This window comes from Pongo pygmaeus, chromosome 9 (genome assembly GCF_028885625.2).
Source record: "Pongo pygmaeus isolate AG05252 chromosome 9, NHGRI_mPonPyg2-v2.0_pri, whole genome shotgun sequence".
NCBI classification, from domain to species: domain Eukaryota; kingdom Metazoa; phylum Chordata; class Mammalia; order Primates; family Hominidae; genus Pongo; species Pongo pygmaeus.
The window spans coordinates 728,208-754,079 of NC_072382.2; the positions used below are offsets into that span (position 1 = coordinate 728,208).

Sequence of the window (25,872 nt, forward strand, 5' to 3'; positions counted from 1 at the left end):
ACGCTATAAGAGCAGCCACTTCCGGAACTACTGTCCTTCGCTTTTGCCGCGAAAACTTCCTGACAATGGCTTCTTCCCCGTCGTCATTGGCTGAGCGCCTCGTGACGTCATTCTGAGGCGCCTCATGGGGGCGCCGCGCACGGGTCCCAGAGGCTTCTGGGTAGCGGTTTACCCCCGCCCCTTGCGTCGGCGCCTTCCTTTTCCTCCCTGAGGCCGCCGAGGTCGCACGCGTGAGGCTTCGCCGCCGCCGCCGCCGCAGACGCCGCCGCGTGAGTGCCGCCGCGTGAGTGTGGTGACCGGGCCCGGGGTGCCGACTGGGGACGCGGGGTCCGTGGGGATGCGGGGTGGGCGGCGGGGTATTTCTGGACGGAGGCCTACGGGCCGAGCCACGCGCGGCCTCGCCCGGCGGCCCCGGGATGGGCTGGCAGGAGGCCGTCGGGGTAACTCCGCCGTCGCGCCCTCTCCGCCCGCTTCAGGATGCGCTACGTCGCCTCCTACCTGCTGGCTGCCCTAGGGGGCAACTCCTCCCCCAGCGCTAAGGACATCAAGAAGATCTTGGACAGCGTGGGCATCGAGGCGGACGACGACCGGCTCAACAAGGTAGCTGCCGCCTTTGCCCCGCAGCCGCCGTGGGGCCCCAGTGTCCCATACAGGCGATTCTTCTGCCTGATTCGGCTACATGCTGGAGGGTTCGGGGAGAGGCTAGTTTCAGTCCAGTTGGCGATTTCTTGGATAGAGAAGTAAGCCGGGTGGAGGTCGGGCGCAGTGGCTCACGCCTGTAGTCCCAGTACTTTGGGAGGACGAGGCAGGCGGATCACCTGAGGTCAGGGGTTCGAGACCAGCCTGGCAAACGTGTCGAAACTCCATCTCTACTAAAAATACAAAAATTAGCCGGGCGTGGTGGTGGGTGCCTGTAGTCCCCGCTACTTGGGAGGCTGAGGCAGGAGAATCGCTTGAACCCGGGAGGCAGGAGAATCGCTTGAACCCGGGAGATGGAGGTTGCACTGAGCCGAGATCATGCCACTGCACTCCAGCCTGGGCGGCATAAGGAGACCCTGTCTCAAAAGGAAAAAAAAAAAAAAAGTAAGCAGGGTGGGTACGAGGCAAAATCGTGATTAACAAGTTTTGGAAGTTTAATACCAGTGAGATGCATAAGATTGCTTTAAAAAAAAAAAAAGGGCAGTCCTGGCGCGTGGCTCACCCAGCTTTGGGAGGCCAAGGCGGGTGGATTATTGGAGCCTTGGAGTTCGAGACTAGTCTGGAAAACATTGCAAGACCTGGTCTCCAAAAAAAAAAAAAAAAAAAAATAGATGGAGGCAGTGGTGCACATCTGTAGTCTCAGCTACTCACGAGGCTGATGCGGGAGAATCATTTGAGCCTGAGAGATCAAGGCTGCACTGAGTAGTGATTGTGCCACTGCAGTCTGACAGAAACAGGCCTCGTCTCTAAAATACAATAAAAAATTAGCCAGGCGTGGGTGTTCATGCCTGTAGTCCCAGACTGAGGTGGGAGAGTCGCTTGAGCCCAGGAGGTCAAGGCTGCAGTGAGATCCCACCACTGCACTCCAGTCTGAAGTCAAAGTCAATTTCATTGCCAGCTTATTTTGCCCGTGTTGAAGATACCTATGAGTAGTCAACATAAGTAGTGAGATGCCGTGTGTCCTTTTGTCAGTCCTAAGTCTAAGAAAGCTAGTGTCCATTTATTTTTATATCACTTCGCAAGTGAGGCTGGTGGCTCCCTTTGGGCAGTGCAGGTCTGGAAACTTCAGGGTGTATTCCCATGTGGGGAACCCAGTCCTGCTGTGACTCTAGAAGGGAGAGCGCCAGGGATACAGTCGTACATTCCTGGTAACAGCTCTGTGATTGTCTGCTTCAGGTTATCAGTGAGCTGAATGGAAAAAACATTGAAGACGTCATTGCCCAGGGTGAGTTGATGTGGAGGGCTTTCGTTTGTTTCCATGGTCCATCCTAATCCCTGCTGGTCCGTCTATGGCCTGCCAGGTTTCGCTTGTGGACCAGAGCACCCTAGAAGCCTCACCCGAGGAGTGAGCAGGGCTCCGGTGGGCTCACGTCATGGGCGCTTCTAGACACTCCCAGGAGCAGGGCAGCAGGGGGCACCCTGTGTTCTCAGTGGACGTTTAGGTGGCCCTGTCTCGTAAGCCTGGCTGCCCCTAGCCCTGAGGCCATTTCCCAGGATTTCTCTGCAGCTTGGTGTCTGGAGAGCTGAGTTCATGTCAGCAGTTCTTACCACATGCTTTCTGTGAAGGGGTTGGGGGCAGGGACTGAGGGTGCCAGGGATGTCCATGGGCTGCTTGCCTCTTTGTTGGGCAGATGGTTTTTTGTTGGCGTCAGCTGAGCTGGTGGGACTTGCTTGGAAGTTGAGCTGTTGGGGCAGCTGTTCCTGTCTTCCAGGCATGTGACCAGGACAGGGCCAGCTCAGCAGACAGGCCAAGCCACGAGCACATCCTTGTGGCCAGAGATGTGGACACCGGGGCAGCACACTCATTCCCTACCTAGTTATAAACATGTCTGTCCAGTGCACGTCTGAGGGTGGAGGTGGGGAAAGTGGGCAGGCAGGCAGTGTGGACCTAATTCCTAGAAGGCAAGTCTCTGGATAGGAAAGGTGGGGAAGAGAAGTCCCTGTTGAGGAGTGGCTCAGGGAGGGAGTGTTCAGGAAGAACGGGAGACACTGGCATATGGTGGGTCCAGATATGTTGGGTGCCGTGTGCCATCTCTGGTGCCATCTAACTTCCCTGTGGAACAGCCTCCCAGGCTGGGCAGCTGCTCTGGTCTCACCTCTCTGCTTTCTGTAGGTATTGGCAAGCTTGCCAGTGTACCTGCCGGTGGGGCTGTAGCCGTCTCTGCTGCCCCAGGCTCTGCAGCCCCTGCTGCTGGTTCGGCCCCTGCTGCAGGTAAGTGGTGGCCTGGTGAGTGGGCAAGGGGCTGGGGCTCAGATGGTGTTGCTGCAGTGGGGTCTTCGTGGGGGGACTGGCCTGGCACTTGGGCAGTGCTCACCATGCCTCTCCTCTTTTCCACAGTAGAGGAGAAGAAAGATGAGAAGAAGGAGGAGTCTGAAGAGTCAGACGATGACATGGGATTTGGCCTTTTTGATTAAATTCCTGCTTCCCTGCAAATAAAGCGTTTTTACGCATCTCCAGTATTCCATGAGCACTGTGTCAAGGGTAGCCTCTGCCCAGGTTCTCATCCCAGAGGGCAGGTGTGGAGCTGCAGTGTGGGCAACATGGTATTGGGGAAGCGTTTCTGGTGCAAAATGAGCATGAGGAAGGGAGTCTGGGCATCACAGCTGCCTGGTGTCCCTTCCTGTGGCTTTAAGCAGTATCCTAGCTCCTGAGCACACTCCAGAAGAATGCGAACGGGCTGGGCACAGTAGCTCGTGCCCATTATCCCAGCACTTTGGGAGGCCGAGGAGAGAAGATCACTTGAGGCCAGCAGTTTGAGACCAGCCTAGGCAAATAGCAAGACCCCATCTCTAAAAAACAACCTAACAAGGCGTGGTATGCACCTGTAGTCCCAACTATAAGAAGTTGAGATGGAAGGATCACTTGCCCAGGATGTTGAAGTTAACAGTGGGCTATGATAGTGCCACTGCACTCCAGCCTGAGCAGCAGAAACCCTGTCTTGGAAAAAAAAAAAGGACAGTAGAGAAGCTGATATATCAAATGAAGTTTGGGTAATCAGGGTTGTCTTTGGGGTGGCTTGGTGCCTGGCCTTGCAAGGACAGGATTGGTAGCCCCTGGGCTCTACAAATGGATGCAGGAAGTGAGCCCAGCTTGGGGGTGGCGGACGCCCCTGGGTTTCCCTGCAGGGGTCATGGCTCCGCCATAATGCCTTGAGCAGCTTGGGTAATCACTCCTCAGGCTTGTTTTTCTGCCGATCACAGCCCACCCCTGCCTTACTGGGCAGATAATGCTCAGGGCTTGTGGGCAGTGACCACAGGGCCATGTGCTCACTGAACTAGGTCCTTTGGGGATGGGCCTGCCCTCCCCCGACAGGCTCTGTCCTGGAATACAGGGCTAAGGACAGAGGCCATCACCCTCCCCTCCCAGCCTCTTCTCTCCTGGCCCTACTCTGAATGCAGTCTCCCAGGCCTCAGGGTCTTTGTCCGCCATTGTAGACACCCAGAAGATGGTCTGCCACTCTCACCCTAGGCTTGGGGTCAGCAACCCACCAACTGGCTTTGGTGTGGGGAGCACCTGCTGTGTGACCACCTTAGTTCTGGGAGGATAAATAGGAGGCTATAGCACAGAAGGCAGTTGGGGTGGCTGGGGGAGGCCTCCCTCAGCTGGGAAGGCAAAACCTGGAAGAAGGCAGAGTCCCTGGAGGAGAAGGAATGTGGATTGTCGGGGGAGCCAGGGAGCCACAGAAGGTACTGAGATGGAGGGGGACCCAAGATGCTTTTTTATTTATTTATTTTTTTTCTTTTTGAGATGGACTTTTGCTCTTGTTACCCAGGCTGGAGTGCAGTGGCACAGTCTCCGCTCACTGCAACCTGTGCCTCTCTGGTTCAAGTGATTCTCCTGCCTCAGCCTCCTGAGTAACTGGGATTACAGGTGCCTGCCACCAGTCCCAGCTAATTTTTTGTATTTTTAGAAAAGATGGGGTTTCACCATGTTGGCCAGGCTGGTCTGGAACTCCTGACCTCAGGTGATTCGCCCCCCTCGGCCTCCCAGAGTGCTGGGATTACAGGCGTGAGCCACTGCGCCTAGCCTTATTATTTTTTTTTTTCCTTTTTCTTTCTTTTCTTTTTTTTTTTTTTGAGACGGAGTCTCGCTCTGACGCCTAGGCTGGAGTGCAATGGCGTGATCTCGACTCACTGCAAGCTCCGCCTCCCAGGTTCACGCCATTCTCCTGCCTCAGCCTCCAGAGTAGCTGGGACTACAGGCGTCCGCCACCACACCCACCTAATTTTTTGTTTTTGTTTTTTTTTTTTTTTTTAGCAGAGACGGGGTTTCACCGTGTTAGCCAGGATGGTCTCGATCTCCTGACCTCGTGATCTGCCTGCCTCAGCCTCCCAAAGTGCTGGGATTACAGGCGTGAGCCACTGCGCCCGGCTACCTTATTTTTTATTTTTTTTCAGACGTGATCTCACTGTCGCCCAGGCTGGCGTGCAGTGGCATGATCTCGGCTCACTGCAACCTCCACCTCCCAGGTTCAAGTAATTCTTCCACCTCAACCTCCAGAGTAGCTGGGACTACAGGCACCCGCCACCACGCCCGGCTAATTTTTGTCTTTTTAGTAGAGATGGGCTTTCACCCTGTTGGCCAGGCTGACCTCGAACTCCTGACCTCAGGTGATCCACGCATCTCAGCCTCCCAAAGTGTTGGGATTACAGGCGTGAGCCACCATGTCCGGCCCCAAAATGCTTTTAAAACATTCCAGCAGGGTGCGGTGGCCCACTCCTGTATTCCTAGCACTTTGGGAGGCCAAAGCAGGTGGATCGGCTAAGGTCAGGGGTTCGAGACCAGCATGGCCAAGCCACGTCTCTATTAAAAATACAAAAATTAGGGCTGGGCGCAGTGGCTCACACCTGTAATCCCGGCACTTTGGGAGGCCAAGGTGGGTGGATCACAAGGTCAGGAGATCAAGACCATCTGGGCTAACACAGTGAAACCCTGTCTCTACTAAAAATACTAAAAAATTAGCCGGGCGTTGTGGCAAGCACTTGTAGACCCAGCTACTCGGGAGGCTGAGGCAGGAGAATGGCGTGAACCCGGGAGGTGGAGCTTGCAGTGAGCTGAGATCCCACCACTGCATCCAGCCTGGGTGACAGAGCAAGACTCCATCTCAAAAAAAAAAAAAAAAATTAGTGGGGCGTGGTGGTGGGCTCCTGTAATTCCAGCTGCTCAGGAGGCTGAGGCAGGAGAATCATTTGAACCCAGGAGGTGGAGGTTTCAGTGAGCCGAGGTTGCACCACTGCACTCCAGCCTGGGTAACAAAAGCAAAACTCTTATCTTAAAAAAAAAAAAATTTTCCCCACAGATTATGACATATTTTCCAGAGATATCATATTTTCTTGATCTGTTTTCCCATAGATGAACACTTAAGTTGACCCCATATTTTGGCTATCATTAATATGCTGCAATAAATATGGGGGTGCAGTTGTCCCTGGGAAGGGTCATTTTTTTATTTGTTATTTATTTATTTATTTTTTGAGATGGAGTCTTGCTCTGTCACCCAGGCTCGAGTGCAGTGGTACCATCTCAGCTCACCGCAAGCTCCACCTCCCGGGTTCCCACCATTCACCTGCCTCAGCCTCCCAAGTAGCTGGGACTACAGGCACCCGCCACCACGCCCGGCTAATTTTTTGTATTTTTTTTTTTAGTGGAGATGGGGTTTCACCGTGTTAGCCAGGATGGTCTCAATCTCCTGACCTCGTGATCCGCCCACCTCGGCCTCCCAAAGTGCTGGGATTTCAGGAGTTATTTATTTTTTGAGACAGAGTTTCGCTCTTGTCGCCCAGGCTGGAGTGCAGTGGCACGATCTCGGCTCACTGCAACCTCTGCATCCCAGGTTCAAGCAATTCTCATGCCTCAGCTTCTTGAGCAGCTGGAATTACAGGCACGCGCCTCCACACCTGGCTAATTTCTGTATTTTTAGTAGAGATGGGGTTTCATGATGTTGCCTAGGTTGGTCTCAAACTCCTGACCTCAAATGATCCTCCTGCCTCGGCCTCTCAAAGTGCTGGGATTACAGGCGTGAGCCACTGTGCCTGGCCTACATGTATATTTTGTTTTATTTTGTATTTTATCTTATATTTTGAGTCGGAGTCTCACTGTGTTGCCCAGGTTGGAGTGCAGTGGCAGGATCTCGGCTCATGGCAGCCTTGACCTCCCAGCCTCAAGTGATCTTCCCACCTCAGCCTTCAGAGTAGCTGGGACTACTGGTGTGCGCCACCAACGCAGCTGATTTTTGTATCTTTTTGTAGAGATGGGGTTTTACCACGTTGGCCAGGCTGGTCTCAGACTCTTGGCTCAGGCAACCCACCCGCTTTGGCCTCCCAAAGTGCTGGGATTACAGGTGTGAGCCACCATGCCCGGCCTTAATAATATTTTTAAAAAGACCTTTTTGGATGCCCGTAAAAGCGGAGATTAGGGTGGGAGTAAAGCCAGGTGAGGAGCGGAGGAGGCTGGAACCTGGGTAGTAGGGGTCGGGCAGCAGATGGAGGAGGAAGCAAAGAGAAATGACCCTAGCAGGGTACAGCTGAGGAGTGCAGGGAGCAGTGCTTACTACAACGGGGCAGGGGTGAGACGGGGGCTGGGGATGGCCCAGGCTCAGGGAGCAGTGCTCACTACAACGGGGCAGGGGTGAGGCGGGAGCTGGGGATGGCACAGGCTCAGGGGAGGGGCCCACAGCAGGAGTGGACCTAGGCTTCAGGGTGCAGACCTCACAATTCCAGCCTTGGACCCTGAAGGGAGGGGGCCTGTGTCGCCTGGAGTTCACCATGATAGGGGGACGTCACACCATCTGGGTTTCTCATTGAGCTGCCCCTTGGAGCTTGTCCTGATGGTGGGGTGCTCTCAGCCCCTGCCAGGATTCTGGGAAGGACCGCCCAGTCCCTGGCTTCTGAGCCTCCCAGGGGCCTGGAGGGAGGAATATGTACCCAAAACAGCCTGACCCAGCTGTGGAAATGGGAGCAGAGGTCTCCCTGCACTGGGGCAGCACCATCCATAAGGCGACAGTCCCTCAGATGGCGCTAAGGCCCAAACCCTGGCCTTTCCCTTGGAGCAGGTCGAGGGAAGGACCCTAAGTCCCTGGCTTCTCCATCAGTGATTGCCCTGACAAGCCCCCGGACTTCCATCCCTACTTCACCGCACCCTGAACCCTGCTGTCTCCAGCAGCATCGCTGGAATCCAGTCACAGAGGGCTCCTGACACCTCAGGAGCGGACCTGGCTCTGCCCTCCATACCCGGGCCCTCCCTCCCCAATCCCATGGTGCATTTGCTGCAGCGCACCGCCATCCAAAGATTTGGAAGAGGCCCCACGTGCACAGAACAGAAGAGTCTTTTTTGAGACAGGGTCTCACTCTGTCACCCAGGCTGACGTGCAGTGGCGCAATTATGGCTCACCCCCACCCAGCCCAGACTCAGTCCATCCTCCAACCTCAGCCTCCTGAGTCGCTGAGACTATAGGTGCGCGCACCACACCTGGCTTAGTTTTTATTTATTTGTTTGTTTATTTTACTTTTTATTTTAAAAATGTTTTTATTATTTTATTTTATTTATTTATTGTTTTCGAGACAGAGTCTTGCTCTGTCGCCCAGGCTGGAGCACAGTGGCGCGATCTCGGCTCACTGCAAGCTCCACCTCCCAGGTTCACACCATTCTCCTGCCTCAGCCTCCCAAGTAGCTGGGACTACAGTTGCCCGCCACCACACACCCAGCTAATTTTTTTGTATTTTTAGTAGAGATGGGGTTTCACCGTATTAGCCAGGATGGTCTTGATCTCCTGACCTTGTGATCCACCCGCCTTGGCCTCCCAAAGTGCTGGGATTACAAGCGTTAGCCACCGCACCCGGCATTTTTATTTTTTATTTATTATTATTTTTGAGACAGAGTTTCACTCTGTCGCCCAGGCTGGAGTGCAGTGCCGCGATCTGGGCTCACTGCAAGCTCCACCTCCCGAGTTCACACCATTCTCCTGTCTCAGCCTCCCGAGTAGTTGGGATTACAGGCACCCACCACCACGCCCGGCTATTTTTTTTGTATTTTCAGTAGAGACAGGGTTTCACCATGTTAGCCAGGATGGTCTCGATCTCCTGACCTCGTGATCCACTCACCTCAGCCTCTCAAAGTGCTGGGATTACAGGTGTGAGCCACTGTGCCTGGCCTATTTTTAAATTTTTTGTAGGGATGGAATCAAGCTATGTTGCCTAGGCGGGTCTCAAACTTCTGGACTCAAGCAATCCCCCCACCTCGGCCTCCCAGAGTGCTGGGATTATAGGTGTGAGCCACTGCGCCCAGCCTAGAAGGAGTTGCTTTAAGTCAAGTATGGTCACGTCCTCCCTGCTTGACCATCTCCCATGGCTGGGGTTCAGTTACTCTCTCCCCTTACTCCCCGACAACCTTTGCCTGTCTTGGTCGGCTGCCTGGGGGGCCTACAGCCCTGTCTGCTCATTTACCCTTCAAAATTCAACTCAGCATCACTTCCCACAGGGAAGCCCTCCAGAACCCTTGAGGTGCCCCACACGTGGTTACCTACTTCCTCCCACTCATTTTTTTTTTCTTTTTTTTTTTTTTTTGAGAAGTCGTGCTCTGTCACCTGGCCAGGCTGGAGGGCAGTGGCACAATCTCAGTTCACTGCAACCTCTGCCTCCCCGGGTTCAAGCGATTCTCCTGCCTCAGCCTCCCGAGTAGCTAGGACTACATGCGTGCGCTAGCACACCTGGCAAATTTTTGTATTTTCAGTAGAGACAGGGTTTTGCCATGTTGGCCTGGCTGGTCTCGAACTCCTGACCTCAGGTGATCTGCCCTCCTCGGCCTCCCAAAGTGCTGGGATTACAGGCATGGGCCACTGTGCCCAGCCTCTTTTTAGGACGGAGCCTCACTCTGCTGCCCAGGTTGGAGTGCAGTGGTGCGATCTCAGCTCACTGCAACCTCCGCCTCCCAGGTTCAAGTGATTCTCCTGCCTCAGCCTCCCGAGTAGCTGGGATTACAGGCGTGTGCCACCCTGACCGGCTAATTTTTGTATTTTTAGTAGAAACAGCGTTTCACCAGCCAGGCGGTCTCAAACTCCCGACTTTCCGTGATCCGCCCGTCTCGGCCTCCCCAAGTGCTGGGATTACAGGTGTGAGCTTCCACACCCGGCCTCCTCTCATTTTGAGCTTATGTAAATGCCTACCGGCCCCCAGTAGGGCTGGGGCAGGGTTGACTTTCCACTGCTGTCTGGGATGGCTGGGAGCAAAGAGGCTGAGGACTGGGCAGCATCCCCCTAGATGGCCCCATCCTGGGAAGGCCCTGTTCTGGCTTCCCTAACTCAGCTTGGGTTGGGGGCAGCCCCAAGCCCCATCCCAGACCCTCTGCAGCCCTGGAAACAGCTAGGTCCAGAGATGACCTCAGCCTGGGGAGCCAGTATTCCTGGGGAGACAGAATCTCATTGCCTCCCACCCCAACGTAAGAGAGCCTCTCGTTTGCGGGTGGGGTGAGGTTCAGGGAGGGATCCTGGATCTACTCCAAGCCCGGCTTGCTCCACTGACCAGGAGAGAAATGCGGAAAAGGGGTGAAAGGGTGACATCACCCAGGATTGCTCCACCTCCGGGGCAATTATCGGGGGCGGGGCGGCCCCAGTCAGACGCAGGCAGCCCCAAAGCCTGAACAGGCAGGGCCGGACCCAGGTACAGACCCAGGTAAGAAGCCAAGGTCCGGAAGGGTCGCGGGCGCGGGGCAGGGCTGAAGCCCCACGTCAGGGAGCGTGGGTCTGCGGAGCTGGGGTCCCCCACGAAGAGTTTGCGGAACTCGCATCCGGCCTTGGCCTTGGATGTTTATGGGTCCGTCTCTGGGTGAGCCAGGCCTTGGATGTTTATGGGTCCGTCTCTGGGTAAGCCAGTGGGTCCCGGGGCTCCCGAGGCCTGTGCGGCTTTCAGGTCTGGGGGTGCTGCCGGTGCGCCTCTGTCCAGGGACCAGCTCCTCTGTCCCGGGTGGGTGTGGGAGGCGGACCCGGTGGGGAGGGGCGGTGGCTGCCCTGAAACCAGAGCTCCCTCTCGCGGGTACCCAGGTCTGTGTGAGGCTTCCGGCCCCCAGTTTTGGGCCTGCGCCCAGCCCACCCCGCACCCCTAGGCGTGTGCCCCCGGCCGTGCCCAGCAGGGGCGGAGGGAGGGAGGAGGTGTCTCCGGGCAGCAGCGGGGGGCGGGGCTCCAGGGCAGGGGGCCGGGTCAAGGACGGGGGCGGGGCCCGAGGGCGCGGCCGTTCCCCGCGCGCCCCGATTGGTCTTCGTGTGCCGGCCCCGCCCCCGCCGTGAGTGCCACACTTAAAAGCGCGGCCTCCGCGCCGCCCGCGTAGCTTCTTCGCCTCCGCCGGCGGAGACCCCGAGCTAGAGCCGTAGCGGGACCCGCCCGGCCCCCGGCTCCAGCGAGCGAGCGGCGAGCCCGCGGCGCACAGAGGCCCGGCCGCCCACGGAGCCCGGAGCCCGGCGGCCGCCGCCGCGATGTTTCCCCGGGAGAAGACGTGGAACATCTCGTTCGCGGGCTGCGGCTTCCTCGGCGTCTACTACGTCGGCGTGGCCTCCTGCCTCCGCGAGCACGCGCCCTTCCTGGTGGCCAACGCCACGCACATCTACGGCGCCTCGGCCGGGGCGCTCACGGCCACGGCGCTGGTCACCGGGGTCTGCCTGGGTGAGCGGGGCCGGGGGCGGCAGGCGGGGGGCTGGCGGGAAGGCCGTGCGGGGCCGGGGGATGGTCTCGGTGAGCGGAGGGGCCCCGCGGCGAGTCGGTGGGTACTGTGGGGAGGGTTCCTGTCCGCGCCTGGGGAACCCGGCGAGGATCCAATCCGGGTCGCTGGCCTGGGGGCGGGGCCTGGTTTGTTTTGCTCCGAGGGTGCCCGGGGCCCGCCTCTCGCGAGCAAAGGTTTGGGGGCGGGCAGGTGCAGCAAAAGCTGCTTAATTGGACAGAAAAAGTAACTCGTGGGCGGGACCGTGAGAATCCGAGGAGGGACCTAAGTCACCCCGTGGTCCTGGATATTACACCCGGTGCCAGCGGTCGGTCACAGTGTCCTGGGCCTCCGCAGTTGCAGGCTGCTATCAGGGGGCCTGGCATGGGGGTGGCCTCTGAGAGGCGTCTGGGAACCATGACCTGGTCCTTTCCAAGGGCCCGGAGGAGGAGCCCCGCTGAGGTCAGGGCTGGGCGCGAAGGGGCTCTCCTGCCCTCTCCTTGCACACGGTGCCCTGTGGCCTGGCTCCCCGCTGCGGCCCACCGCGTTTGCACACTTCATGGGTGAGGGTGCTTCCGGGTTCTGGTGCCTGTGGTCAGGAGTGGATAGGTCTCTGTGTGCTGGGCTGGCCTCGGCTCGCACCATCGGCTGCCATGAGGGAGTGATGTTTACAGCACACGACTTCAGGAGCCTGTGAGGACACCCAAGATGACAGGGGTACCCTGCTCAGCAGGAGCCTGTCCGGGCCTCACCCCTGCCCTCTTCCTCTGAACTTTGTCCTGGGAGGGAGGGGGCTGGACCACAGAAGTGAACCCCTCAGGTCCCAATAACTAGAGCTATTATTGGGAACAGCCCCCTCCAGCCCCCTCCCTCTCATGGAGGCCTTCAGACAAGTGCCTCAGTCGGCCCCCTGGCTTCAAGACACATCAAGGTCCCTGCTACCCGAGCCAAGGACACTTCTCCCACAGTGGTTCCCCACCCTGCTCCCAGCAAGACTCCTTGTCACGGGTGGTCTTGCATAGCTGGAGCCCATAGTGCAGCAGGTGCTGGCTGAGGAGCCCCTGGCTCCACACTGCCCCACTCCTGACCAGGGTGATGCACTGGAGGAGGGCTTGGACCTCAGCTCCTCCCCCAACGCTCCCGACCACTTCCAGGGACTATCCCCAAGCTGGCCAGCACCCCGGGGCCCCAAGAGGAGTGTTTGGGGTGCTTCCTCTTGGCTGCAGTGGGAAACAGGTGTGCCTTCCTAGGAACTGGGCCCTGACTACTTCCAGCCCAACACTCCCAGGCCTGTGAACTGTGACCTGTGTGCCGGGATGGGTTTTGTGGGTCTGCCCCATCCCCCCACTGCTGGATCTGGCCAAGTGGGTGAAGGCTAAGGCCAGTCAGAGTTGAGTCTCTGCCTTGTCCCCTCTCCTGGGCTAGATGCCACACCAGGCCCAGTGACTCATAGGGCAGGCAGTTGGGAAATACCAGGCAGAGGGCAGGTCCTGGTCTCAGCTGGCCAGCCTCTGCTGTCTGCCATCCCAGGGGAGGTGGCCAAAGTCCCAACTGTGAGCCAGGCCCCATATTCACTGGGCCTCCTCCAGGGTCTGTATGCCATGGAACCCTGGACATGGGGCTATGAAGGAAGGTGGGTGTTGGTAAGCCCAGGAGCACGGGCCCCTAACCTTGGCCCTGTGCCCCAGGTGAGGCTGGTGCCAAGTTCATTGAGGTATCTAAAGAGGCCCGGAAGCGGTTCCTCGGCCCCCTGCACCCCTCCTTCAACCTGGTAAAGATCATCCGCAGTTTCCTGCTGAAGGTCCTGCCTGCTGATAGCCATGAGCATGCCAGTGGGCGCCTGGGCATCTCCCTGACCCGCGTGTCGGACGGCGAGAATGTCATTATATCCCACTTCAACTCCAAGGACGAGCTCATCCAGGTGGGGCCTGGTGGAGCCATGCTGGGGGGGGGCGGGGGGGCAGTGGGAACCTCAAGGCCTCTGCTCACTCTCTCCCACTCTGTCCCTGCCCTGAAGGCCAACGTCTGCAGCGGTTTCATCCCCGTGTACTGTGGGCTCATCCCTCCCTCCCTCCAGGGGGTGGTGAGTATCTCTAGCCCTGGACACCGTCCGTGGGGTGGGCTGTGTGATGAGGGACAGAGGAGGAGGCCACCTAGAGCCATCCTTCAGGCCCTTGCTCTGCCACCGCCTGTTACCCCACTTCTCCTGTGTTACTCAAGAAACAGCTGTGGCGACGCACGCTTCCTGCCCCCCCATCCCTTCCTCCGTCCCTGCCCTCCCCCGTCTACCATCTGCTTAGTGCCCAGGCTGGCCCACAGCCAGTGCCCAGTGGGTAAAATGCTCAAATGAAATAGCCACTGAATGGGGCCCTCGGTGGCCGGGTGGGGTGGCTGGGGGGGGGGGGGTGGGGGTGGGGGTGGCCAGTGCAGCCACAGGCCCTCACGTACAGTCCTGTCTGTGTGTCCCGTGGAAGCGCTACGTGGATGGTGGCATTTCAGACAACCTGCCACTCTATGAGCTTAAGAACACCATCACAGTGTCCCCCTTCTCGGGCGAGAGTGACATCTGTCCGCAGGACAGCTCCACCAACATCCACGAGCTGCGGGTCACCAACACCAGCATCCAGTTCAACCTGCGCAACCTCTACCGCCTCTCTAAGGCCCTCTTCCCGCCGGAGCCCCTGGTGAGCTCTGCTCCGGGGACTGTGGCCTTCCCAGCCATTCCTCACTGGGCACCAAGGGAGAACACTGATCCTTTGACTTCTGAGTGCCCAGGGTAGGGTGGGAGCCTCTTCTGAGGGCTGGGGAAAGCACACAGCCTCTCTAGGGGCAGATGGCCCATCCAACCTCTCTGTCTAGCTGCTCTGTCCGGGCTCCCTGTCCAGCCCCTCTGTCTGGCATCCCTGTCCAGTCTCTTTTTTTTTTTTTTGAGATGGAGTCTCGCTCTGTTGCCAAGGCTGGAGTGCAGTGGCAGGATCTCAGCTCACTGCAACCTCTGCCTCCCAGGTTCAAGCTATTCTCCTGCCTCAGCCTCCCCAGTAGCTGGGATTGGTGCCTGCCACCACGTCTGGCTACTTTTTGTATTTTTAGTAAAGAAATAGGGTTTCCCCATGTTGGCCAGGCTGCCCTCACTATTTTATTTTTATTTTTTTTTTGAGACGAAGTCTCACACTGTCGCCCAGGCTGGAGTGCAGTGGCTGGATCTACGCTCACTGCAAGCTCCACCTCCCGGGTTCCTGCCATTCTCCTGCCTCAGCCTGGGACTACAGGCTGGGACTACAGGCACCCGCCACCACACCCCGCTAATTTTTTGTATTTTTAGTAGAGACGGGGTTTCACCGTGTTAGCCAGGATGGTCTTGATCTCCTGACCTCGTCATCCGCTTGCCTCCGCCTCCCAAAGTGCTGGGATTACAGGCGTAAACCACTGCGCCCGGCTTTCTGTCCAACCTCCCTGTCCAGCCTTGATCTTGTTCTGGATCTAGGATAGGTTTTGGGGTTGGGGGCTGCGGGTGGTGAAAGGAGGTGGCTGATGGGGGCGCCAGGGATTCCAGGGGCAGAACGGGCATCCCTGGCTCCCTCCGCTCCATTTAACCCTCCTCACTGCAGGTGCTGCGAGAGATGTGCAAGCAGGGGTACCGGGATGGCCTGCGCTTCCTGCAGCGGAACGGTGCGAGGACCTGGGCGGGAGAGGGCGGGGTGGGCTCGGCTCTGCTGCCCCCGCTTCCTGCGGCGGAACGATGCGCGGACCCGGGCGGGAGAGGGAGGGGTGAGCTCGGCTCTGCTACCCCTTGCGGGCCGCGGCCGCACTGATGAACTGGGAATCCCTTCTCTCCCCCACCCCAGGCCTCTTGAACCGGCCCAACCCCTTGCTGGCGTTGCCCCCCTCCCGCCCCCAAGGCCCAGAGGACGAGGACGAGGCAGTGGAGAGCGCCCAAGCGGAGGATTACTCGCAGCTGCCCGGAGAAGATCACATCCTGGAGCACCTGCCCGCCCGGCTCAATGAGGGTGCGCACCTCGGGACGGGAGGGGAGGAGGGAAAGAGAGAGAGGAGAGGATGATGAGCGGGGGAGGGAAGCCGAGCGGGTCCTGGGCTCCGCTGCCTCCACTGGCCGCCGACCTCTCGCCCACCCGCAGCCCTGCTGGAGGCCTGCGTGGAGCCCACGGACCTGCTGACCACCCTCTCCAACATGCTGCCCGTGCGTCTGGCCACGGCCATGATGGTGCCCTACACGCTGCCGCTGGAGAGCGCTCTGTCCTTCACCATCCGGTGTGAGGGCCAGGGGGTTGGGAGAGGGGCCCTGGGGACGGACTTTGGGATCATCCGCGAGTGACGGTCACCAGGGAAGGTGGGGTGGGGTGAGCAGTGCCAAGTCCGGGCACAGACAGGGCCCGGCGGGTGGGCATGTGGGTCTGGCCAAGCCCCTGAACGCGCCGCTCGCCCTGTCCCCAGCTTGCTGGAGTGGCTGCCCGACGTTCCCGAGGACATCCGGTGGATGAAGGAGCAGACGGGCAGCATCTGCCAGTACCTAGTGATGCGCGCCAAGAGGAAGCTGGGCAGGCACCTGCCCTCTAGGTGAGCCGCCGACCGCGCGTCCACCCGGGGCCCGCGGTGCTAGTGCCGGGAGCTGAAGCCCTCCCTGCCGCGTCCCTGCCCCGCAGGCTGCCGGAGCAGGTGGAGCTGCGCCGCGTCCAGTCGCTGCCGTCCGTGCCGCTGTCCTGCGCCGCCTACAGCGAGGCACTGCCCGGCTGGATGCGCAACAACCTCTCACTGGGGGAGGCGCTGGCGAAGTGGGAGGAGTGCCAGCGCCAGCTGCTGCTCGGCCTCTTCTGCACCAGCGTGGCCTTCCCGCCCGAAGCTCTGCGCATGCGCGCCCCCGCCGACCGCGCCCCCGCCGACCGCGCCCCCGCCGACCCCGCCCCCGCGGACCCAGCGTCCCCGCAGCACCCGCCGGGCCTGCCCCCTTGCTGAGCACCCCTGCTCCCGAGGCCAGGCCCGTGATCGGGGCCCTGGGGCTGCGAGACCCCGACCCTCTCGAGGAACCTTGCCTGAGACGCCTCCATTACCACTGCGCAGTGAGATGAGGAGACTCACAGTTGCCAAGAGGGGCCTTTGCCGTGGGCACCCTCGCCAGCCACTCACCAGCTGCACTGAGAGGGGAGGTTTCCACACCCCTCCCCTGGGCCGCTGAGGCCCCGCGCACCTGTGCCTTGATCTTCCCTCCCCTGTGCTGCCCGAGCACCTCCCCCGCCCCTTTACTCCCGAGAACTTTGCAGCTGCCCTTCCCTCCCCATTTTTCATGCCCTGCTGAAATAGGTGTGTGAAGAATTATTTATTTTTGCCAAAGCACATGTAATAAATGCTGCAGCCCAGCCTCTGCCCACTTCGCGTGTATGTGACTGCCCGCTTACTTGGCAGTGAGAGCCTGGTGGCCGGGGTCTGGCCCTACCTTGGGTGACCGGCGTCTCCACAGCTGCAGGCCGGGTCTCCTAGCGTCGCTCTCCTGGGCCTGGCATTTGGAACCTGCCAGGCTGGCCTGGGAACACCCCCCTACAGGCACATGTGAACGTGCTGCATTCCTGCCGACCCCCGTCTAGGACGCATCCACACGCCCCCCAATTTTGCCGGGCAGCCTTCTGGCTGACCCTTGGCCTCAGCCTTCTGAGGGCCAATGGAAATATTTGGGACCAAGATTCTTGGTAAATAAAAACGAAAATGTTTGCAAAAGGTGTCACCTGCCCCTCCCCCCACACAGTGACACAGCGGGGTGTGTGACTGTTTTCGGGCCTGGACAGCTGTGGGGACTGAGGTTCCTGAAACCGAGCACAGGGGACCTGGGAAGGCTGGGCCCCTGCTCCACTTGGGCGTTTGGCCCAAATTTCTCTGTCCGCCCCACCCTCACAAGCCTCTCTGGCCTGGTGCACGTACCTTCTTGTTCCTCTGCCCAGCCTTCTGCCAGTACACAGGGCAGAGCTGGGATATGGAGGCAGGTGAGGTCCTAGCTGAAGGGGATTCAGCCCTGTGCTGGGGAAGTGGTTTCCTGAGAGCATCCTCTGCATGGCCGGGAGGCCATGAGGGGAGGCGGCCAGCCCTCCTTGGTAACTAAAAAGGCCCTATGGCCTGAGGGTGCTGGAGCAGAGCCCTGGGCCTGGCTGGCTGTCCAGAGCTCTTAGTCCTGCCAGAGCCAGCCCCCACCTGCTCCTCCCAGAAGGCGTGGGGTGGCTGTGGTGGCAGCCCCCTGCCAACAATAACGGTTGGTTCTGGGATCTGGGACTGGGCGAGCCGGCCAGGCAGGTCCCTGGTGTACCTGTGCCAGAGGCCACCCCCCTTGGTCTCAAGGTCCTGTCCTATAAGCCCAGCCTTTTGTGGTTCAGCGGGGTCGCCAGCTGGATCCCAGGCCCCTTCCTTGAAAAGCAGAGGCCTTGTACCCCCCAGGGTTGCTGGGTGGGACAGTGATTCCAGCCCTTCAGGTGGGTGCAGGGGCCAGGCTGGGGCTGGGGCTGGCTGGGGCTGGGGAGGGCTCCTCGGTCTGGGGTGGAATTTTCTCCCCCCGCAGGAGGGTTTCACTCGGGCCTCAAGCAGCTCCTCCTTGCAGTCCTCCCCCAAGGGGGAGCCCCAGTCAGGGCTGGGCCCCAGAAGGAGAGCCTGGAGGAGCAGCTGAGGTGGGACCTGCCTGTGTCCCCAGCTCGTTCACCTGTACATGTACACTGAATACTGCTAAGTTAAACATTTTCTAGCGTTACACGTTCGTTTTGTTTTGAGATGGAGTTTCGTTCTTGTCGCCCAGGCTGGAGTGCAGTGGCACAATCTCAGCTCACTGCAAACTCTGCCTCCCGAGTTCAAGTGATTCTCCTGGCTCAGCCTCCCAAAGTGCTGGGATTACAGGCGCCCACCACCACACCTGGCTAATTTTTTGTATTTTTAGTAGAGACGGGGGTTTCGCCATGTTGGGCAGGCTGGTCTCGAACTCCTGACCTCAGGTGATCTGCCCCTGTCTCAGCCTCCCAAAGTGCTGGGATTACAGGCGCCCGGCCTACATGTTTATTGTTTAAAAACTGGGAAAGTATAGAGAAGAAAGTAAAGGCTCCCCACCCCTACAGATAACCGCTGAAAGTATTTGGTCTGTTTCCTGCCCGGCTTTTTCCTACACACACTTTTTGGCGCCTTAAGTCGGGCTCCCCTCCGGAGAGGAGCGGCCCCTCCCAGGCGCTGGTGTCTGCGCCCGCCCCCCGCAGCCTTGTCCCTGCTCCGGGGGGTCCCTGGGTCTCCGGGGCATATCGTTGCTCCACTGCTCGCTCGAGCCTCCAGGGATCGGGCCGCCGGGGCAGCGTAGAGAGGCGGGGACGGGCGACAGCGGCGCAGAGTGGCTCCTCCCGGGGTCGGCCCAAGCGGAGGTCTCGGTGCCTGCGAAGCGGCAGGGGTCGCTCCGGGCCCGGTGCCCCCTACGCCCCGTCCAGGTCCCAGCTGGGGCGGGGCGCGCCCAGCGTTTCCGGGAGGAGCGGCCCGGGCGCGCGGCAGGTGCGGCGGCGCAGCTCGCAGGTAGGCGACCGCTGGTCCCGCCGCTGAGGCCCCTCCACTGCCCCCCGCCCGGCACCCGCCGCCGGCACCCCCTCCGGGCCGCCGTGGCCCGCGCCAAACCTGAGTGTCTCGGTCGGGAACTCCGGTTACCCCCTCGGGGCGCGAGGCGGCAGGGGTAAGGGCGGGCTTGTCCCCCAGAGTTTCGGGGAGCACAGGAGGCCGGCCAGCCCCACCCCGCCACCTCCCTGGGGCCCTGCCGCCGCGCGGCTTCCGGCTGGGGTGGACCTCCGGTCTAGCCGGCGAGCCGGAGGGCAGGCGAGGCGACAACGTGGCCTGGAGGCAATGGCCCTGGCCTCTCGTGTCCCCTTCTCTCACCTGCCCAGACTTGCCCTCTTTGGAGGTCGCCCGGGCTAAGGAACATAGAAGGACGCTGAGCGGAGAGTGAGGGGAAAGGAGGATCCCAGCTCCCCGGTGGGGGAGGGCGGGTGTTGGTGGGGAGCAGCTTTGGGAAATCCGGGATCAGGACAGTGTGTGAAGGACAGGTGGCTCTGGTTAGGGGGCGGGGCGTCCCTGCAAGGAAGTGGGAAGGGAGGCCCCAGGGAGTTCTGAAACGGGGAAGGGCCTTAGTGTTGTGGGGCAGGGGTGTTAGGTCTCGAATCTGAAAGTGTTCCTGAGTGGGGCATCAGAGGCACAGGGCTCCGCAGGCTGGGACCTTGCCCCTGCACTCTGTGGGCTCAGTTGTGGGGAGGGAGGGGCCCGTGGGCAAGAGGGACAAGTTTGCCCTGCCTGCCAGCTGTCATGAGGCTGGGCCACACAGGCCCAGGCCAGGGGCTAAGGACTTGGTCAGGACTGGCTGAGCCCTCACTTGGGATCAGATCTCCAGTTGCAGAGTGTGAGGGGCTCCTCCCTCACTGACTCCAAGCCTGCACCTCTCAACTTTAAGGATCCCACCTTCTTTATCACCAGGTCTTCTCCACTGGCCCGAGATTGCCATCACCTCCAGCTCCTCCTCTCCTGAAGTTGGCAGCCCCTCCTGGGTTCCAGCCTCCTGAGATGCCAGACCCACTAGGGCAGTATCCACAGGCCCTGAGCCTACATCACCCACCCCAGTGACACCCCAAGCCTGCATTTTCCACCCCCAGCCCCCTGGCCCCACCTTGCCTTCCGCCCACATTCCCACCTGCTGCAGGGAGGGCCATCGGCTGAGCCTTCAGACACACTTGCACCCCATCCGCTCCCCTCCTGAATTTCTTCTGACCCTCCCTTGGCTTCACAGCACCTGAAGGCCAGGCTGAAGCCCCTTGCTCTCATGGCCAGCTCTGGAAAGCCTGGGGCTGATGAGGCCCAGGAGGAGGAGGTGGAACTCGAGGGGGGCTCTGCAGAGCCGCAGGCTGCAATGCTGGAGCAGGCTGAGGAGCTGTTTCTGCTGTGTGACAAGGAGGCTAAGGGTTTCATCACCAGGCACGACCTGCAGGTGAGTCCCCCGCCCCGAGAGAATGCTTCGGCCCTGGGCTGACCTCAGCGGCTCATCTCTGCTCTCCTTCCCTGACCAGGGTCTCCAGAGCGACCTGCCCCTCACGCCAGAGCAGCTGGAGGCTGTGTTTGAAAGTCTGGACCAGGCTCACACTGGCTTCCTCACCGCCCGGGAGTTCTGCCTGGGCCTGGGTGAGCCTGAGACCTGCCTATCCCCCACTGCCCAGAGCTGGAGGCCTGATCAGGAGGCCTGGCACGTGTGGTGCCCTGATGGCTGCCGGTGCCTCTCGTCCTCCTCCCTCCAGGGCTCGTGCTTTAGTCTGCACGCACTCGCACTTGGGGGCTCCCAGCTGCGGTGGAGTGTGGGGAGCTGACCTTCCTGCCCCGCAGCTCCTCTCCTGTGCTAAGCTCCGGTGGGGCTGGGAGCCGGCCTGTCACCTCTTGTTTCCAGGCCAATAGGACCAGAATAAGGAAGAAAAACAGGAAACTGGGCCCTGAGAGAGTGCAGGATACTTGTTGGGAGGGTGAACGGGGACGCAGCTATGGTGGCGACCCACAGCCCTGGTAATCGCTCGCTCCATGCCCGCAGGGATGTTTGTGGGAGTGGAGTCGGCCCAGGGAGCGAACCCCTGCAGGATTCCCGAGGAGACCTTTGAGTCGGGCGGGCTCGACGTGCAGGGCACGGGGGGCTCTCTGGATGAGGAGGAGGAAGAGGAGGAGCGATTCCACACTGTGCTGGAGCAGCTGGGGGTGGCCCCGGTCCTGGGCGAGTGAGTCGGCGCTGGCCCCGCTCCCACTGCCCCCTCTGCTCTTTCTCTGCCTGCATGCTGTCTGCCCTTGTCACCCGAGTGCTGGTTCTGCACAGGGTCTCTAGGCCGGGTCAGGCCCAGCCTAGCGTCAGCTGCGATTCCCTGGGAGGGACCCGGCATGATTTCCCGCAGAATTTGCATTTCATGAGGCAGCAGCCAGGGCTGTAGGAAGGAGGGGCAGCGCAGGGCGCGGGGCCACATACCGGCACTGCCCAGGGTACACACACCTCATCGACCACGCACGCCGGGCAGGGGCGAAAGCGCTCACGGGAGGGATGCCCCGCACGCAGCAAGTGCTCCTGTCCTGGCCAGGGGCGAAGGAGTCTCCTAAGGGTTTGCTGTTGGCGGAGGGAAGCCTGCTTCCCGCCTCTGCCAGCTCCAGCCTCAGTTCCCGCCCGCCCTCCAGGCAGCGGGCTGTGAGGACGCTCTGGGCCAGGCTGCAGCGCGAGCGCCCAGAGCTGCTGAGCTCTTTCGAGGATGTTCTGATACGCGCGTCGGCCTGCCTGGAGGAGGCGGCCCGGGAGCGCGACGGCCTGGAGCAGGTGCTGCGGAGGTGAGGGCCGGGGTGGGGTCTGGGGGCCAGTGGAGGGCCTCAGGGCAGCAGCAGAGGCGGTGCTAGGGGGCTGTAGCGCTGGCAAGTTCTCATCCGGGGTCGCCCGGTCCCCCGAAGGCGCGAGAGCGAGCACGAGAGGGAGGTGCGCGCTCTGTACGAGGAGACGGAGCAGCTTCGGGAGCTGAGCCGGCGCCCGCCGAGTCAGGTGGGCCTCGGGCCCCGCCCCTCCCGCCAGGTCCAATCCCACCTCGCTGGCCTCCCTGGCTCCGCCTTCTCTGAATTAGCCCCTCCCTGACGGCCCCACCTCCGCGGGTCCAGGCTGCCCTCAGCCCCAGTAGACCCCACTGGGTCTATCACCCCCGCCCGGTCTTCTCCACCCGACCCCGCTCCGCCCTGGCCCACTGGCAGCCCCTGGCCCTCCATGTACCTCTTTTGCCTGGCCGAGCGGCCGACGGAGGCTCAGTGGTCCTCCGTGCGTCCCAGAACTTCGCCCGCGGGGAGCAGAGAAGCCGCCTGGAGCTGGAGCTGCAGAGCCGCGAGCAGGACCTGGAACGCGCGGGCCTGCGGCAGCGGGAGGTGAGCGCCCGGCCCCTGCCCTGTCCCCACGGTCACCCGTGCACTCTCCTCCTGTGCCTTAGCGTCCCCGGGTTGTCGGGAGCCTGGGGCACGCGCAGCAGCCCAGGGAAGAGGGGGCATTCCTCGCAGGTCTCCATCCTTCCACCCTCCAGTTAGAACAGCAGCTGCACGCCCGGGCTGCGGAGCACCTGGAGGCGCAGGCCCAGAACTCCCAGCTGTGGCGGGCGCACGAGGCGCTGCGAACGCAGCTGGAGGGGGCGCAGGAGCAGATCCGCAGGCTGGAGAGCGAAGCGCGAGGCCGCCAGGAGCAAACCCAACGGTGCCCGGGGACGGGGCTGGGCGGCTCCCGGTGCGTGTCCCGAGGGCGGGGCCGACGGGCGCTCAGGTCTGGGCCACTTTCATCCCCATCTCAAGTCCCAGGCCCGCCCCGTGGGAGGGAGGGTGTTCTAGGGGGTCCTGGGGCTCCCCAAGGAGCCTTCCTGCAGCCAGGTCACCACCTCCCACCCACAGAGACGTGGTCGCCGTCTCCAGGAACATGCAGAAAGAGAAAGTCAGCCTGCTACGGCAACTGGAGCTGCTCAGGTACGGTCAGGCTCAGGCCCGAGAGGGAAGGGGCTCAGCTGAGCTTGGGGGCTCCAAGCTCCCCAACATTCTTGGCTGCCGCTCTACTCCACTGGAAGTCCTTCCTTACGTCTGCCTTTCACCCCTCACGCTGCAGCCCCAGCCAGCCACCACTCTTCGCTCTGAGGGGAGTCAGAGCTCGCCTCCCCCCAACCTTGAGCTCCCTCAGACCCTCTCAGTGTCGGACTCCTCCTTCCCTAGGGAGCTGAATACACGGCTGCGGGATGACAGGGACGCCTGCGAGGCCAGGCGGGAGGGCAGCAGCTGCAGGAAGGCTCTGACAACAGCCCGCCTGCCTGGGCCCACCTGCTGCTGCTGCTGTTGCTGGGCTCGGCCCCCCAGACGCTGCTCTGGCCACCTTCCCAGTGCCCGGTGACCAGCCCCGAGTGACTCACGGACCATGAGCTAGAAGCTGCCCTTGCAGGAGGCTTGTCATGGGTGGGGGGTGCCCACTCAGGATGCAGGCTCTCCCCAGGGGGCCCCAGGCTAGCCTGACTGAAGACATGAAGGACCTAGCCTAGGAGTGGCCAGGGTCCCGGGAGTGGCCAGGGTCCCGTGTGCCCTCTGCCAGTCTTCGCTCTGTCCCCATTCAATCAACCCCATCTCAGTTCAGCAGAAAAACCCCCTCCTCAAATAAAACCCACTGACCGCACTGCGTCCTCCTGGGCCTTCCGTGTGTCTGAGAGCCACAGCCTGTGTGTGCCCTGTGCACGCGTGCTGTGTGGGTGAATACAGGGAGCGCGGGCCTGCGGCGATGGGGCTGAGGTCCTGCGTGTCCTCTTGTGTCCCTGGTCATGCCCCAAACTCACAGTACCCATCAAGGCTGGAGCCCCACAGGGCCCTCGCCAGTGTGTGGATCAGGGCTCCCAACTGTCTCGCCAGGGAGGCAGGGCAGGTTCCCGGCCTCAGTCGGCCACCCCCTCCCATGCTGGTCCTCCCCTGTGGCTGTGATGAATGAGCTTGGTGGGTGGGGAGCCCCCTCCTTCCTCACTCCCATTCTTGGCGTCTTGGTGCAGCCCTAGGCCGGACCTGCCCTTCGTCCCTCACCTCCTCGCACCGCTGCCGGTGGTCCCTTCCAGTCTGGAGGGCATGGGCCCCCCAGGACCCCATGGGTATCTCTCGCTGGGACCCCAGGCCTGCCCGGGTCTCCAGGCTGTCCACACTGCACGTACAGTAAGCCCTTCTCCCGCATCTGCCCACAGCGCTAGGCCCTCCCCTGCCCCAGGCCGGCATCCGTTCTGCCGACCCCTGCAGCCTCTGGGCGGCTCCTGGGTGCGGAGAAAGAGATGGGGGTTGGGCATGGAGGAAGGCCGGGTCGCCACAGCCCAGGGCCTCTGGCTGGGCTGGTCGCCGTCTTACCTCCGGGCCCGCCTCCCGCCCAAGCTTCTCTGTCCTTGGACGGGATGGGCCCTTGCTAGGCTATTGGCGTCCCCAGGGCTGCAGCTCGCCCGGCCTCCGCATTGCCGGGTCGACCCCCAGCGCCTACACCCACCGGCTCCCGCCCGCCACGCGGGTTCAGACCTGCGGAGCGCCTGCCGTCGCGGGCGGGGCTTGAGGCCGGGGCGGGGCCTGGGCGGGGCGGGGCGTCCCCCTCGTAGGCCCCGGTCCGCGCATTCTCAGCGCTGGGAGCCGCCGCCCCCGCAGCTGCCGCCGCCGCCGAGGCCCAGACTCCGACGCGTGGTAGGTGAGTGTGCGGCCACGACAGCTCGGCCGAGCGGGGCGAGCGGGGCGAGGGGGGCGAGGGGGGCGAGGGGGGCGAGGGGGGCGAAGGCCCTGCGCGCCCCAGTCCCAGAGGCCCAGCCGCAGGCGCCGGGAGGTTCCGGGAGGCCGCACCCACCGCCTGGCCCAGCTCCCTCGCTGGCCCTTCCGCGGGAGGCGGACTCCGGGCGGATGGGGGAGGCGCAGCGGGAAGGAGAGGCGCCTCCCGGGCCCTTGGACAGGCCTGACGGCCCCCTTCGGCCCAGGGGTCCCGGGACGCGCAGTCTGGACACCCTGCTCATTGTCCCTGGACACGGCCGTCTTCCCTCCGCCCGCAGCAGCCCCCGCCCGCGTGCAAGTGGGCGCGCCATTGGCCGCGCCGGGCGGGGTCGGCGGCGGCGGTGACCTCATTGCAGTGCCCCGGGGACGCTTGGCAGGCGCGGAGTCCCAGGTCCCCCTGACTGGGGCTCCCCCTGATAGGGCGCGGGCCGCCCAGGGGCCTGGTGCAGGTCCCGGGGACTGGGGGAGGAACAGACAGCTATTTCTGGACGGCCCTTTCCCAGGGGGTTCAGAGGGACCAGGCATTCCTGGGAAGAGGGGCCATTCCTCAGCGGGTCGCCTGTGTCCTCGCGGTGGAGGACGCATCTGTGCCCAGAACCAGCTTCTCCAGAAAGCCTGGGACCACACAGCCAGGCCAGGGGCAGGTCCGTGAGGGGCTCACACATCCCCCCAGCTCGGTGGCAGACACACATCCCCCCATCGGTGGCAGACACACCCCTCCACTCGGTGGCAGACACACATCCCCCCAGCTCGGTGGCAGACGCACACCCCCCCTCGGTGGCAGACGCACATCCCCCCATCGGCGGCAGACGCACATATCCCCCCTCGGTGGCAGACACACCCCCCCTCGGTGGCAGACACACCCCTCCACTCGATGGCAGACATACATCCCCCCAGCTCGGTGGCAGACGCACACCCCCCCCTCGGTGGCAGACGCACATATCCCCCCTCGGTGGCAGACGCACATATCCCCCCTCGGTGGAAGACACACACCCCCTCGGTGGCAGACACACACCCCCTCGGTGGCAGACACACCCCCCCCGGGTGGCAGACACACACTCCCCCCTCGGTGGCAGACACATCCCTCCCCGCTGGTGGCAGGGTCTGCCTGTGCCACCCTTCGTGCGTGTATTTAGGCCCCGGCTCCTTCACGGAGGGTGAATATCCCCTCTCAGCTCAGTGGT

General features: G+C 61.6%; 3 protein-coding genes and 1 non-coding gene across 9 annotated transcripts; all 4 read left to right on the top strand.

The window, feature by feature from the left end:
* Nucleotides 1-34: 34 nt before the first annotated feature.
* RPLP2 (ribosomal protein lateral stalk subunit P2) lies at nucleotides 35-3,159 on the top strand. 2 transcript variants are annotated; one of them, XM_054439006.1, is made up of 5 exons: nucleotides 35-283; nucleotides 477-600; nucleotides 1,876-1,924; nucleotides 2,813-2,911; nucleotides 3,038-3,159. In XM_054439006.1, exons 2-5 carry the CDS (start codon nucleotides 478-480, stop codon nucleotides 3,112-3,114), a joined length of 348 nt encoding a protein of 115 aa, XP_054294981.1. In that variant the 5' UTR covers nucleotides 35-283; nucleotide 477; the 3' UTR covers nucleotides 3,115-3,159. The 2 variants fall into 2 exon arrangements, with proteins under 2 accessions (XP_054294981.1, XP_054294982.1); XM_054439007.1 differs by having other exon boundaries at nucleotides 35-269.
* Nucleotides 1,959-2,092, top strand: LOC129009151 (small nucleolar RNA SNORA52). The gene has a single exon (XR_008492687.1). It is a non-coding gene; the product is annotated as a small nucleolar RNA SNORA52 (small nucleolar RNA).
* Nucleotides 3,160-10,305: 7,146 nt separating the features above from the next.
* On the top strand, nucleotides 10,306-16,752 carry PNPLA2 (patatin like phospholipase domain containing 2). 2 transcript variants are annotated; one of them, XM_063670659.1, is made up of 10 exons: nucleotides 10,311-10,362; nucleotides 11,015-11,346; nucleotides 13,069-13,301; nucleotides 13,398-13,463; nucleotides 13,855-14,064; nucleotides 14,989-15,049; nucleotides 15,226-15,387; nucleotides 15,517-15,649; nucleotides 15,833-15,955; nucleotides 16,042-16,752. In XM_063670659.1, exons 2-10 carry the CDS (start codon nucleotides 11,160-11,162, stop codon nucleotides 16,349-16,351), a joined length of 1,485 nt encoding a protein of 494 aa, XP_063526729.1. In that variant the 5' UTR covers nucleotides 10,311-10,362; nucleotides 11,015-11,159; the 3' UTR covers nucleotides 16,352-16,752. The 2 variants fall into 2 exon arrangements, with proteins under 2 accessions (XP_054294983.1, XP_063526729.1); XM_054439008.2 differs by having other exon boundaries at nucleotides 10,306-11,346.
* A 2,111-nt stretch (nucleotides 16,753-18,863) lies between these two features.
* On the top strand, nucleotides 18,864-23,758 carry CRACR2B (calcium release activated channel regulator 2B). 4 transcript variants are annotated; one of them, XM_063670667.1, is made up of 10 exons: nucleotides 18,869-18,919; nucleotides 19,865-20,372; nucleotides 20,452-20,563; nucleotides 20,961-21,141; nucleotides 21,587-21,733; nucleotides 21,851-21,938; nucleotides 22,217-22,309; nucleotides 22,462-22,694; nucleotides 22,820-22,891; nucleotides 23,132-23,758. In XM_063670667.1, exons 2-10 carry the CDS (start codon nucleotides 20,208-20,210, stop codon nucleotides 23,304-23,306), a joined length of 1,266 nt encoding a protein of 421 aa, XP_063526737.1. In that variant the 5' UTR covers nucleotides 18,869-18,919; nucleotides 19,865-20,207; the 3' UTR covers nucleotides 23,307-23,758. The 4 variants fall into 4 exon arrangements, with proteins under 4 accessions (XP_063526739.1, XP_063526737.1, XP_063526738.1 ...); XM_063670668.1 differs by having other exon boundaries at nucleotides 22,462-22,658; XM_054439020.2 differs by lacking the exon at nucleotides 18,869-18,919 and having other exon boundaries at nucleotides 19,408-20,372; nucleotides 22,462-22,628.
* The last annotated feature ends 2,114 nt before the right edge of the window (nucleotides 23,759-25,872 follow it).

Bases quoted from the DNA above. Each gene is read 5' to 3' on its own strand.
- RPLP2 (XM_054439006.1), top strand. From the start codon at position 478: ATGCGCTACGTCGCCTCCTACCTGCTGGCTGCCCTAGGGGGCAACTCC. The intron at 1,925-2,812 runs GTGAGTTGATGT...TGCTTTCTGTAG, and splicing joins TGAAGACGTCATTGCCCAGG to GTATTGGCAAGCTTGCCAGT. The intron at 2,912-3,037 runs GTAAGTGGTGGC...TCTTTTCCACAG, and splicing joins TGGTTCGGCCCCTGCTGCAG to TAGAGGAGAAGAAAGATGAG.
- PNPLA2 (XM_054439008.2), top strand. From the start codon at position 11,160: ATGTTTCCCCGGGAGAAGACGTGGAACATCTCGTTCGCGGGCTGCGGC. The intron at 11,347-13,068 runs GTGAGCGGGGCC...CCTGTGCCCCAG, and splicing joins GGTCACCGGGGTCTGCCTGG to GTGAGGCTGGTGCCAAGTTC. The intron at 15,050-15,225 runs GTGCGAGGACCT...CCCCCACCCCAG, and splicing joins GCGCTTCCTGCAGCGGAACG to GCCTCTTGAACCGGCCCAAC.
- CRACR2B (XM_063670667.1), top strand. From the start codon at position 20,208: ATGGCCAGCTCTGGAAAGCCTGGGGCTGATGAGGCCCAGGAGGAGGAG. The intron at 21,142-21,586 runs GTGAGTCGGCGC...CCCGCCCTCCAG, and splicing joins GTGGCCCCGGTCCTGGGCGA to GCAGCGGGCTGTGAGGACGC. The intron at 22,310-22,461 runs GTGAGCGCCCGG...TCCACCCTCCAG, and splicing joins CGGGCCTGCGGCAGCGGGAG to TTAGAACAGCAGCTGCACGC.